Source organism: Mesoplodon densirostris, chromosome X, assembly GCF_025265405.1.
Source record: "Mesoplodon densirostris isolate mMesDen1 chromosome X, mMesDen1 primary haplotype, whole genome shotgun sequence".
Classification (NCBI taxonomy): domain Eukaryota; kingdom Metazoa; phylum Chordata; class Mammalia; order Artiodactyla; family Ziphiidae; genus Mesoplodon; species Mesoplodon densirostris.
The window spans coordinates 3,244,698-3,257,587 of NC_082681.1; the positions used below are offsets into that span (position 1 = coordinate 3,244,698).

Sequence of the window (12,890 nt, forward strand, 5' to 3'; positions counted from 1 at the left end):
CCTCTGGCTGGACAGCAGCTGGTGAATGGGCCTGGGGGTCCTGACACGCAGGCTCCCCACTGTATCTACCCCCAGTGCCAAGGGAGGACCGTCCCGGGACTTTGCTGCCGGAAGGTTGAGGTCCTCAGCTCCTCCTCTATCCTTTTTCCTCCTCTGCCGCCCCATCCTCTTCTGCCTCACAAGCATCACCCCTTGAATCTTCTTGCATCCTTGTCTGTCCCATTCCTCTCCCTGCTCTGAACTTCCTCCATCTCTTCGGCTTCTTTCTTTGGCCTGCTCGGAAGAAGGGCCTCTCATCCGGGCCTGGTGGCTCATGACTGTGTGAACACTGACTCATTTCGCTAGACTCACCCCGGGCAGCAGGGAGGTCGTCCGGGGATCCCCTCCTCCACAGAGAGGTAGGCCTGGGGCTGGCAGTAGCCAAGCTTAGCCTCGGGGCAAGGAGGGCCGCCCCTGGAGAGAGACTGGGTCCTCTTCCACTCCCCAGCAATCCTCCAGGGCCTGGATAACTCCTGGGGGCACTGCATGAGTGGGGCCAGTGCCAGGTGGGAGGGGCATCCGCAGTTTGGAGAAGTCGGTCCCTGCTGGCTGGCATGGTTAGAGGAGTCTGAGCTAGCGGACAGGACAGGATAGGGTGGGATGGGATGGGACAGGGCGGGGCGGGGAGAGCTAGGCATACCTGGGTCCTTGCTGCAGATGCCCTCGCACTCCTGTTCAAGAAATATTCCTGGTCTTTGCATAGATGCATGTAGCTCAGAAGGAGGGGGTACAGAAGAGGTAGCTGGGCCGCCACCTCCCGAGGTTGCACCCCGAGCAGGGCTCCATGCCGAGTGCACTGGGACCCGCCAGCTGGGAGCCGGGGCTAGGGAGAGAGGGGAGCAGATGGCTGGCCTGACGCCCCGCTTCTCCTGGGCAGCCCCCCCATCAGCCATGAGTATTATGACCCGGCGGAGTTCATGGAGGGCGGCCCGCAGGAGGCAGACCATATGGAAGAGCTGGAGTATGAGGTGAGCTGGTGGCCAGCCTTGGGCGCCAGCCCGTAGCCCAGCTCAGGCCTGGCTCCCGAACCCCCAGGAGGCTGGGCCTCGCGGCCCTTTCCCACGCGTGGCTCAAGGGCTCAAGGGCCAAACTGGGCTGAGTTGGGGAGGGCACGGGTGATGTCCCTCTGTCAGTGTGTGCTGGTGAGTATGTCCCACGCATGTCTGTATGCTGTGCGTCGTGTGTGTCTTGTGTGTGTCTTGGGCATTGCCCGGTAGGGGACACCACAGGACACTCGTGCCATTTGGGATGGTAAGAGAGACCTTTGGAAACTCAGCTCAGGTGACACGGTCCCGGGGGTTAGGCTGGGCGGATGCTGCCGTCCCTGCAGCTTCTCCCTCTGCTTGTCCATCCCCCTTGTGGCAGGAGGTGGAGCTGTATAAAACCAGCCACCGGGACAAGCTGGGCCTGATGGTCTGTTACCGCACGGATGACGAGGAGGACCTGGGCATCTACGTTGGAGAGGTATGAAGGTGGGACGGGGGGCTGGAACCTTCTAGAAGGCAGTGGCGCTCCATGCGCCTTCCTGTGTGCTGGGACATGACAGCTGGACTTGGATGCCCATCTGTACAGCGCCTATGAGGGGGCCGGGGCAGCACGGTGGCAGGTGCTGAGGCAGGGTGTGGCACATGAAGACTCCCATGCCATCCTATGCTCACAGCCTTGCCATGCTGCCCAGGGCTCTGAGGCTGCCCAAAAGGAGGCAGCTTAGCGTCACAGGGAGGCTGCCAGTCGGCGAGGCCAGGGCAGCCAGCGGCTTCGCCGTGTGTCCAGCCAGGCAGTCGTCCCCAGGAGACCCGTGCCCGTAGTGGAACAGTGGGGCCTTGCGGGGTAAGGCAGGTTGTGGTCTGGCCAGGCTGTGTTCTCCCGCCACGTCCTTCAGGAGCCCTGCTGGTAATCACAGGGGTTCTTCTCCGCCATCCGTCTGGCAGGTGGTGCTGGGTACTTTCCCATACTTTGCCATGCTCAAAAAATCAGCCCTCCGTTCACATTGGGGCCTCTGAGGCGCGGCTGCCCCTTCCTACCAGACGGGCACCTTAGGGAGGGGGCCGAGTCCCCATGATGCCCGTGCCTTGCAGGTGAATCCCAACAGCATCGCAGCCAAAGACGGCCGCATCCGCGAGGGAGACCGCATCATCCAGGTGAGCAGGGCAGGCAGGCCCCGCCCCCAGCTCTCCTTAGCCAATTCTAGCTCTCTCCTGCTCAGAGCCCAGCCCGATGCCGGGCGTCCCGCCATGCCTGAAACCAGGGCTAGGACTCATCTCCCTCCTGCACAACCACGCAGGTGGCTCCCGTGTGCCTGCGGGCTCTGCTGGCGTCTCTGCTTGGGCCCCTTACCAGCACGTGTGCTCTTGTGTGGGCCAGGCTGTCTTCGCCCCCGGCACCTTCCACTTGTCTCCATCCTGCCAGAGCTCGAGAGCCTGTCCTGGCCCAGGGTGCTCGCTTCGGAGCTCCCTGCGAGGGGACCCCTGTAGCTCAACTGGAGCCTGCCCCAGAGCCAGCCCTGGTGTCCTCGTTGATTGTCCCTTGGCCTGCCACAGATAAATGGTGTGGACGTCCAGAACCGGGAAGAAGCAGTGGCCATCCTGAGCCAGGAGGAGAATACCAACATCTCCCTGCTGGTGGCCCGGCCTGAGAGCCAGGTGTGTGTGCCCAGTAGGGCGTCCTGGGTCCCCTGACGTGGGGCTTTCTGTCTTGAAAGCTGCCGACTAGGGCGCAAACATGCCAGCAACCTGGCACTGATGGAGGGTGGGTGTCTGGAGCCTATTTCCCTTTGTGGCCTCTGATGGCTGAGGGGGCTGGGATCTAGACGCAAGTGGGGTCATTGTCTGCGGAGGTCCTTAAGGCAGTGGGGACAGCACGGGCCTGTCTCTGCAGCTGGCGAAGCGGTGGAAGGACAGTGACCGGGATGACTTCCTGGATGATTTTGGCTCTGAGAATGAGAGGGACCTGCAGGCGCAGAAGCTGAAATCCCCCCCTGCCCAGCAGGTGAGGAAGGAAGAAGGGCGGGGAGGGCGGGCAGGAGGGCAAGACGGAGGAGAGGCTTGGGGGGCTGCGGGAGATGGACCAGACCCGAAAGCCTTTCCGATCTCCATCCTTCCCCCCACGGCGCCCCCACTGGTGGGTCCCAGACTGAGAGGGGCTCATCTTCCAGCTCCAGCTTGGAAACGAAGAGGAGAAAGGGGCCCCTGATGCGGGCCCGGGCTTGAGCAACAGCCAGGAGCTGGACAGCGGCGTGGGCCGGACGGATGAGAGCACACGCAACGAGGAGAGCTCCGAGCACGACCTGCTGGGGGACGAGCCCCTGAGCACTGCCAACACGCCCGGGCCCTTGCGCAAGTTTGGCCTGCAAGGGGACGCCCTGCAGAGCCGCGACTTCCACTTTAGCATGGACTCCCTGCTGGCCGAGGGCGCAGGGCTGGGTGGCGGCGACGTGCCGGGCCTCACGGATGAGGAGTACGAGCGCTACCGCGAGCTGCTAGAGATCAAGTGCCACCTGGAGAATGGCAACCCCCTGGGCCTCCTCTTTCCCCGCGCCGCCGGCGGCAACGGCGCCCTGGATGTCAACCGCAACGAGAGCGTGGGCCACGAGGTGGCCGTGCTGGAGGAGGAGCTGCGACACCTGGAGTTCAAGTGCCGCAACATCCTGCGGGCGCAGAAGATGCAACAGCTGCGGGAGCGCTGCATGAAGGCCTGGCTGCTGGAGGAGGAGAGCCTCTACGACCTGGGGGCCGGGGAGCCCAAGAAGCACGAGCTGTCTGACATCTCCGAGCTGCCTGAGAAGTCGGACAAGGACAGCACCAGCGCCTACAACACGGGTGAGAGCTGCCGCAGCACTCCGCTGCTGGTGGAACCCCTGCCCGAGAGCCCCCTGAGGCGGGCGACCGCCGGGGGCAACTCCAACCTGAACCGGACCCCCTCCGGACCCCCTGGCGCCGCCCACCCCAAGGCTGCCCCTCCGCAGGGGAGTCCCGCCAAGTTCCGATCCCTCTCCCGGGATCCCGAGGTGGGCCGGAGACAGCACGCAGGGGAGCGGGTCCGCCGCGGCCCCAAGACGGGGGTGACCCTGGAGCGCGTGGGCCCCGAAGGCAGCCCTTACCTGTCACGGCGCCACCGCGGCCAGGGCCAGGAAGGCGAGCACTACAACAGCTGCATGCAGCTGGCTCCGCCGCGCGGTCTGGAAGAGCTGGGCCACGGTCCCTTGAGTTTGGCCAGTGGCCCTCGGGTGGGTGGCGTGGCGGCGGTGGCCACCGATGCGCCCCGCATGGAGTGGAAGGTCAAGGTGCGCAGCGACGGGACCCGCTATGTGGCCAAGCGACCCGTGCGGGACCGCCTCCTAAAGGCCCGGGCCCTGAAGATCCGGGAGGAGCGCAGCGGCATGACGACCGATGACGACGCGGTGAGCGAGATGAAGATGGGCCGCTACTGGAGCAAAGAGCAGCGGAAGCAGCACCTGCTCCGTGCCCGGGAGCAGCGCAAGCGGCGCGAGTTCATGATGCAGAGCCGGCTGGAGTGCCTGCGGGAGCAGCAGAGCGGCGACAGCAAGGCTGAGCTCAACATCATCGCCCTGAGCCACCGCAAAACCATGAAGAAGCGGAACAAGAAGATCCTGGACAACTGGATCACCATCCAGGAGATGCTGGCCCATGGCACGCGCTCAGCCGATGGGAAGCGGGTCTACAACCCTCTGCTCTCTGTCACCACTGTCTGAGCCCAGCTGTGCTCCGGGGCACGGGTCCTCCGCCCTGGCCCAGGTCCACTGAGCCTGCCGGGACCCCGTCTTCTGCTCTCCCGTAGACTCTAGCGTGTGTCTGTGTGTGTGCGTGGGACTTTGTTACCAGACAGAAGCCCCTGAAGGAGGAGGGACGCTTCTCTCCATCGGTGACTTCCTTCTCCCCAAGTACAGTGACCACATCAACAGCTGGCCCTGGGGCAGACCCGTATCGGTCCCCCCTTCAGCCGTAGGCGTGTGTGTGTGTGACACGAGCTCAGACACATGTACGCACACAGACACATGCACTTCCCTCCAGAGTGCTCTCAGCGCGGGCACTTGGGGACAGGGAAGTCCACTGAAAAGAAGAGGCAAAGAAGACTGTCCTAAGCACAAGAGAATGTCCGTTACTTGTAGACAAAGGCAACCCTGATTTTTGTGGTTCTTTTCCTTTTCTGTGCTTGCCAATTGTTGTTTTTTTGGTTTGTTTGTTTTGTGGACCTGCTCTGAGGGCTGGCAGCTCCTTCAGGCAGCCTGACAGAGGTGGAATCCCCGAGTGATAGCTGGGAAGGGGGGGGTGGGGGGAAGCAAGGGAGGGGGAGGGGGGAGGGGAGGTGGGGGAATGAAGGCAAGAATGGGAAGCAGCTTTGCAGGTGGCCTCTGCTCTGAGGTGTGGGGACTGGGAGCTTCCGATGTGGCTTGCCAGGCTCACCTTGGAGGTCACCTCCTTCCCCGGCGACTGCGGGGACTGAAGGGTCAGTGTCCGTCCAAGAAGAAGGAAGCGAGCCCAGGGCTGTGCCAGACGCCTTCTGGAGCTCGGCTTCTCTCCTGAGTGGTGTGAGGGGTCCAGAAGCCAAGTCCCGTGAGTAGCAGCAGACCTTGGTGACACGACCCACGCAGAGCTAGGGAGCGGCCTGGAGCTGAGTGACAGGCGGGCCCTGCCAGGTGGGCTGACTGGGGAGAAGATGCCCTGCGCCCCACTTCGCCAGTGTGGGCCAGGCAGCCCTCAGGGACCTGTGCATTAGTGAGAGCTGGCCTCCGGGCCCTTCCCGGCTCAGAGAGCCTCAGATGGAAGGCTGACAGGCTGCTCACCCCCGCCCCCTGCCGGCATCGTGAGAATAAAGCAAGCTGCCTTCGAGGGTGACTCCTGGCCTCCTGTGTTCATTCTCCAGCACCGGGGGCTGGTGGGGGGGCGCCAGGCGGGTCAGGGGAAAGCTGAGCAACAGCAAGGTGTTCCGAAGTCAGCCTCCAGCACTCTGGGAGGAGGGACAGAGCCACGAGAATCATTTCAGAGGTCTGCCACGGTCACAAGGGTGGTGCCCAGGTGCAGGAAGGATGGCAGAGACCTGTCTCAGGACTGGCGACTGAGCCTGGAGCTGGCACGTGCATGAGGCCAACACCCCTGCTCTGGTAGAGTCATAGAGAAGTGGTTCCACCCTCTCCCTGCCATGCAGCTCAGGGAATGCCCTAGCGGGCCAATAGGCTTCTGGAAGGCACAAGCTTCCTTCCCTGTTTGGGGACCCCACAGTGCCTAGCCCTCAGAAGATGCAAAGAAGTGTCTTTTGACCAGATGAGTACCAGGTGGCTGCGGGAACTCTCAGCGGTTCCATTCAGCAGAGCAAACCACTGGGCACCTGCTCAGTGCCGGAAACTCTGCTAAGTCCTGGCTGGGGCCAAGGCCCCAAAAACTGGCAACTCCAGGGGTGCCGTCTGTGTGGTGAGCCCTTGAGTAGGCGCTCCGTCTCCTGAAAAGACACAGGACGCTGCCAGCACATTAAGTGGGTGAGGATACATTTAAAAATTCTCTTGAAAGAGCAATGTAGACTTCTTGTTAATTTTGCTAGTTTGCTGAGATTGGCGTGAGCAAGAAACCTGAGCCTGCGTTCCCAGAAGCCGAGTGCCCTGCTGTCTGAACAGCTGGGAGGGAAGACCCAGCATGTCACACAGAACACCAGTGGCTTCAAGGGAGGAAAGGGCTTGTTGATGATAAGGGACAAACACGAGACACCACCTTCCTTATCCCTCAGAGGCCTCTGGAGCTGGGGGCTAGGAACATCAACTCGTGACCAGCCCGGTTCCTCGGGAGGGCACACTCCATATAGGCTCCTGTGAAGGATGGGGTTCCAAGGACCCAGCCCATCGCAGAAAACTGGCTGGAGTTGGAGACTTAAAGCCACCTGTTTCCTGAGCATCCCTCTCTGGCTGCTGGGGGCTCACTTTGATGGCTCTAGAGGTACCTCACTTTTGCTCTGGGGTGGGGGCCAGGAGAGGCCCGGATCCTGGGGTCCCTTGGCTATGTGAAAGCTGGTGCTGGGGCTTGGCTCTCACTGGCTCTGGGGAGATGTTGACACCAGGAGATCTGGAAGCCCTTGGCAACCGGCGCACTGGACCAGTGACAGCACTGGACCAGTGACTTAACTGGGTGGAGTGGTGGAGCTGGGATCAAAAAGAGCCGCTGGGTGGCCAACAGCTGCCACTTTCCCCCTTAATAGGAGGAGGAGCAGTGCTCAGCCGGCAGGCGCCACCTGAGCTCCCAGCAGCCCTGTCTGGAATGCAGAAAGCGCCTCAGCCAGCAGCTCTCGCCTGGCTTGGTCTTCAGGGGCCCCATGGTTCTTGTTGTGCCCGTTTTGGGAGCAAGGACGGGGCTCTTCCCCAGAGCCTCCCTATTCCTGCCAGCCACCCCATGCTGACCCGCTTCGCTTGGACTGAGGGTGTGGGGCAGGGAACGGCTGGCATCCCCTAGCCTGGAGGTCCCCAGGCAGGTCCCTCCACACTCCCGTGGAGGACAAAGCCCAGAGGAGACCCCCGCCCACTCACAAAGGCTTTGAGCCTCCTTTTTGGGTGCAGCCTCCCTGGAGACTTGTTCACACAGCTGTCTCTCTTTGGACGCTGATCTCAATGACCCCTCACCGACACCCTGGAGGAAGCCCGGTCACAGCTGAGCAAACCTGTGCAGCTGCGAAAGGGCTCCCCTGGGATTTGCATGCAGCCCCTTTGAACCCTAGGGCCCCCCACCTCTCCAGCCATTAGGTGGTAGCAGGGAAACTGGGCTGGTGGGAGGGCTGCGGGTTGACGTGGAGCATGGAGCCTGCACAGGGACGCCCGCCCGGTGTCTCGAGAACATCAGGTGCTGAGAGGGTCCGCTAGGAGGGAAGGTACAGCCGAACTGGAAAGGGCTCACGATGGGCTCCTTGGAGGCCCAGGGGTCCGGGTTCTCTCTTGTGCCTTTCTCCGTGCCCCACCCGACACGAGGTGACAGCATCCTGGGAGGCACGACGCTGGAGTGGAGAGCTTGGAAGGACCAATCCCCTGGACAGCTACCTGTAGTAGCTTCGACCGCATAAGCTCCACAGGGCCGCTCGCTGCGCCCCCCGGGAAAAGCACAGGAAGTACTTCAGTGTGTGGTTCCTGCCCAGGACTCCAAGCACGAGAGCCCTTCCGAAGGCCAGGAGGGGCTGTGGCTACATGCACTGCTCAGTGCTGGCTTTCGGGGAAGCTCCCCACGCCACTTGCCCTGGGCAGTTGCCCTCGAAATGGCAGGTGGTCAGAGGGTCCTTCCCTAAGCGGGCCCAGGCAGGCTGGGCGAGGGCAGGAGAACAAGGCCCCTCTTTGCCAGAGATTGGGGGGCGGAGGGGAGAGACAGCCCCGTGCCCCACCTGGAACCAGGCAGGCAGCCCTGGGAGACGGTGGGCACTGGGTATTAGGTCCCGAAGGCTTCACTGGGGGCTGAGAAGGGAGTGCTAACAATGGCCAAGAGTAAAGCAAACGTACACAAGGAGGAAGGGGACCTCCAGACCTGCCCCCACTCAGTGCCTGTGCCATCCAGGCAGGCAGAGGGATGCTGGTCACCCAGCTCTGCCTGTGTGTGTGTGTGTGTGTGTGTGTGTGTGTGTGTGTGTGTGTGTGTGTGTGTGTGTGTGTGTGTGTGTGTGTGTGTGTGTGTGTGTGTGTGTGTGTGTGTGTGTGTGTGTGTGTGTGTGTGTGTGTGTGTGTGTGTGTGTGTGTGTGTGTGTGTGTGTGTGTGTGTGTGTGTGTGTGTGTGTGTGTGTGTGTGTGTGTGTGTGAGACACAGCCCTGGTGCTGGGATAGCTGGTAATTGTTTATTGAAAGAAGCAAGCGGGGTGGGGGCCGTCACCCTCAGGCCTGGATGTGGCTCTTGGCACTGAAGGCCAGGTAGTAGATCACCAGGCCGATGGCAGCGGCCAGGACCTCGGTGGAGACCCAGGGCCCATTCCAGGTGCCCTGCAAGAAAGGAGACCAAAGTCATTCTCGGGGGAGGGCGGGTGAGAAGGCCAGTCACTCCAGCCACCCTCCTTCTGGGGCGTGAAGACACACTGGTCCACCTGGCTCAGCCCCCAGCTCTCACTAAAAGGCGAGGCTTGCCACCTGCTCCCTCCTTCCCCTGGGCCGGGCCAGCCCCTTCCGGCCACTCACCCGATGGTCCACGCTGACTGTGAACAGAGGTGGGATGATGGAAATGTCCTCATTATTTCTCTGAGCCTGTGAGGGAGGTGCTGGGGTGAGGGGGCGATGCTGGGTGGGGTGGGAGAGGCAGGAACACCGGCCAGAGTCGTGGAAGGAGAAACGCGGGTGAAGGAGCGACACGGAAGGCACAGGGCCAGGTGGGGTGGGTGGGCAGGAAGGCACCCACCGGCCATCCTGCTCCAAGTCAGAGAGGGGACCTCAGGGTGGAGCCAGCTGGGGCAGTGGGCTATGCCCCCCCTACCGCAGGCCTGGGTGGCCTTCGGGGACACTCACCTTCCTCAGGAGGCTGTAGGACTCCTCGTCAAAGAATCTGACCTCGTACGTGCCTGCGTGGGCGCTCTTGTGGTCTAGGCTCCAGGACACCTGGGTGGGGTGTGTTCGGCAGGAGGTGGGCAGCGCACATGGCGCCACGGCCAGCGCATCGAATTCAAGAACCCCAGCCCTGCTGGCCCGGTCTTCAAGCCACACCCGTGAACGGGTGGCCTCCCGCGAAAGTGACCCCACCATAGCATCTCTTACCTGGTATCGGCCCACATCCTGGCCCCGGGTAACAGGAAACTGTTTTCCGCTGACGTCAGCATAAAGAGCCATGTTCTGGGGGAGGGGATAAGAGGAGAGTCACCTTCTCCCCTCTCTGGCTGCCGGTGAGGCCCCGCCCTGCCGCCCACAGTAGCACCCTTGGCTTGTGTGTGGGTAAGGAGGCCGCAGGGCACAGCTGGGGACTGCGGTGTGTCTGGCGGGGGTACCGCGCAGGAACCACGGAGGCCAGCCTGCCACGACTCTCCACGTCTGTCTCCCTCCTTGGGGGCCACATCTCCCCTATGCCTGGCCTCCCTAACCCACAGCAAGCCTGTTAACTGAACAGGGGCAGGATGAGTGAAATGTTCTTGTTTCTTCTCTGAGCCTGGAAGGGGGTATCACGGTCGTGGACACCCAGTGAGCTGCCTAAGGAAGATTGTACCTAAAAAGGCCCAACTTCCTTCCTTCTCTGGGCCTTTAGGTTGCAGAGGCTGAGGCCAGGGCTGCTTGGTCTTGAAACGATGAAACACACATGTGGACACACACTTCGGCAAAGAGCAACCAGTAAAGGGATGCAGGAGCCTGGGGGCTGAGCCTGGCTGTCTCTCCCTTCACACATATGCTCTTTCCACACACAGCAAGGTGTCTGTCTGTATCACCGCACATAGATGCAGCAGAGCAGGCAGGTGAGGGGAATGTTCTTTAAATATCTGCTAGAATCTGGCCTGGCTGTGCCCTCATCTCTCCTACACCTGGGAATCAAAACCCTGATTCTCCCCGTCCACACAGACCCCCAGGTCTGACCCCATCCACTACCAGTGAGGGCCCAAGGTCTCAGGCTCACTGCTCACCTCTCGCCCCCACACCCTCCTGGCTGAATCCCCACTGCCTCACCTGGACCCTGTTCTTGCAAGTCAGGGAGATCTCCACGATGAAGACAGTCTCAGTAGAAATGACAGCATCCGAGGTGGTATAGTAAGAAGGGGTGATCTGGGGCTCCACACAGGCCTCTGCTGTGGAGAGGCAGAGATGAACGGCTAAGGCCTGGCTTGTGCTTGCTGGCTTAGGGGCAGAAGGGGCCACCCTAACCCCACTTCCCAGAGCTCATCAGCTGAGAACACAAAGGGCCCTCTGGACCCTGCCAGGTGGGGTCTGGGAGACAGATCCAAATGATCAGTCAGAAGTACAGTGTCAAAGAGGGGTGGGATGGCCTTGAAGGAAGGCAGGGGAAGGGAGATAGGAAGGCTTTGTACAGGTGGAACCTCAACGTACAGGCAGAACAGGTGAGTGTGCGGGGGGCGGGGGCATGCTGCATGAATTCACTGCACAACTCGAGTCTGTGCCTGGACCTGCAGACAGGGAAGCCGTGCAATGGTTTAGGGATGCAGTCTGCCCTGGAGCACCCTAGAAGCCCGGGGGGGCCAGGCTGACCTCAATTCAGAGCCATGCATGGCTCTGGACAGTTTACTGAAGGCGTCCTCTGCACAAAGCATGGTGCTGCTGGCAACCTACAGGGGCTTTTGATATGAAGGAAAGGGTCTCTGCCCCAGACAGTTGACAGAAGGCTACGACTGGCCCCAGCGTTTCCAGAGGGAAAGAAATGGCAGAGGGTCTGGGTCCAAAAGCATAACTTGTCCCCTTGAACAGGGCTGCACTGAGAAAAAGGATGCTGCCGTAGTCATCGCCACACTGCTAGAAGCTAAAGGGAAGGAAAGGTGCCTTTCCTTTCCTAAATCACAAGGCGCCAACTGCTCTCCAAATGTGGTGTCCGGGCAGGGCCGTGATTTAGGCTGAAGCAGTCAGAGGAGGCTGTGGGACTGGAATGGTGGGAGGAAGATGTCTGGGAACATGGGTGGGAGGTGGTTCTCAGGAGCCACATCCCCCAGATCCTTCCACGCTCTGCTAGACTTGACCTTTCTCCTGTGGACACGGGGGAGCACAGAGGGGCTTTATAGTTAGGTCTGTCCTTTCCAGGCATCACTGGCTATAGCGTGGGGGAGTTCCTGAGGAACAGGTGAGCAGGGTGCAGGCGGGGAGGCCAGTTAGGCTGGTGAAACACTGCAGGCATCAAGAGCGCTGGCCTGAAGTAGGGCAGGTAAAGTGAATGCACTGAAAGTTGCCCTGACCCAGTCCAGGCCCCCGGGCCCGGGGTGGGCTCCTGCAAGGACCGCCTCCTAAACAAACTTCTGGACTCCGGTCTGACCTCAACCCTAACCCTAAGTGTTAACAACCTCTCAAGAATGTGAAGCCATCTGACTCCGCTGAAAAACCCTATAAGGATATAGCAAGGCCTCAGGGGAAACAAATCAACCGCCTGATCTCGGCACTCTAGGCCCACTCATCTTTCCCTCTTCAGTTCCTTTCTAACTCGCCCGCACTCCGGGCCCCTCTGCCTGGACCGTCCCTGCTCCCTCTTCACTCAGAGCTCTCTTCCTGGAGAGGCCTGGCCCCACCGCACCGGGTCAGGTGGCTCCTCCCCACCGGCCCAGTTTCTCGCTCCGATCGCCCGGCGCTGCAGAGCTTTGCTCCTGTCCGACCCCCCTCCGGGACCGGGAGCTCCTGGAGTGGCAGCAGGGACGTGTGTCATTTTTCCTGCTGGAGCTGGGGCCAGGCGCACGGGAGAGGCTCTGGGACTCTTCCTCGCGGGAGCAGACGAGGAACAGACTAGGCTGTTTCTCCCAGCAGCCCAGCTGCTTGGTAAACGTGTGTGGTGCAGGAGCGCGTGGTGGGCTCGGCTGCCGCGACCAGAGACCACCTGCCTCTCTGAGGAAGAAAGCCCAGACCCCCGCTTCGCCCGCACCCCTCCTCCCCCCACGCACCACCAGTCGTGGGTGAGAGGTTCGCCAGAAACGAGCTCCGGCCAGGCCGCTACCTGAGCAGCAGGAGAGGCCGGACAGCAGGAGTAGCGCCAGGGCGCCGAGAGATGCCAGCGCCGCCATCGCCTCTTCTCTGCCGAGGGAAAAAGAGAGCGACTCCCCTGAACACGAGGAGCAGACGAGGAAGCGCGACGCGTAAGAGGCCGCAGCAGCCAATCAGGGGCCTGCGGGCCGGGCGGGCCTGTGACGTCGCCGGCGGCACTGACGTGTCCCCTCCCCGGACCAGGGGCCCAGCTGGCCGCCCTCCCCCCCAAGATGGC

General features: G+C 61.8%; 2 protein-coding genes across 7 annotated transcripts in view; one reads left to right on the forward strand and one right to left on the reverse strand.

The window, feature by feature from the left end:
- PDZD4 (PDZ domain containing 4) overlaps positions 1-5,215 on the forward strand; it is a 29,779-nt gene extending 24,564 nt beyond the window's left edge. For 2 of the 3 annotated variants that reach the window (XM_060086738.1, XM_060086739.1), the window contains exons 3-8: positions 917-1,007; positions 1,405-1,503; positions 2,118-2,180; positions 2,580-2,681; positions 2,917-3,027; positions 3,200-5,215. In XM_060086738.1, the coding sequence (XP_059942721.1) occupies positions 917-1,007; positions 1,405-1,503; positions 2,118-2,180; positions 2,580-2,681; positions 2,917-3,027; positions 3,200-4,750 (2,017 nt within the window). In that variant the 3' untranslated portion in view covers positions 4,751-5,215. The remainder of the gene's footprint in view (positions 1-916; positions 1,008-1,404; positions 1,504-2,117; positions 2,181-2,579; positions 2,682-2,916; positions 3,028-3,199) is intronic. The other variant, XM_060086740.1, reaches the window with a different exon arrangement.
- Positions 5,216-8,836: 3,621 nt separating this feature from the next.
- SSR4 (signal sequence receptor subunit 4) lies at positions 8,837-12,757 on the reverse strand. 4 transcript variants are annotated; one of them, XM_060087511.1, is made up of 6 exons: positions 12,627-12,757; positions 10,649-10,764; positions 9,755-9,829; positions 9,509-9,598; positions 9,185-9,283; positions 8,837-8,992 (listed from the first exon to the last, which is right to left on the reverse strand). In XM_060087511.1, exons 1-6 carry the CDS (start codon positions 12,691-12,693, stop codon positions 8,888-8,890), a joined length of 552 nt encoding a protein of 183 aa, XP_059943494.1. In that variant the 5' UTR covers positions 12,694-12,757; the 3' UTR covers positions 8,837-8,887. The 4 variants fall into 4 exon arrangements, with proteins under 4 accessions (XP_059943494.1, XP_059943497.1, XP_059943493.1 ...); XM_060087514.1 differs by having other exon boundaries at positions 9,185-9,250; positions 12,627-12,753; XM_060087510.1 differs by having other exon boundaries at positions 10,649-10,767; positions 12,627-12,752.
- Between the last annotated feature and the right edge of the window lie 133 nt (positions 12,758-12,890).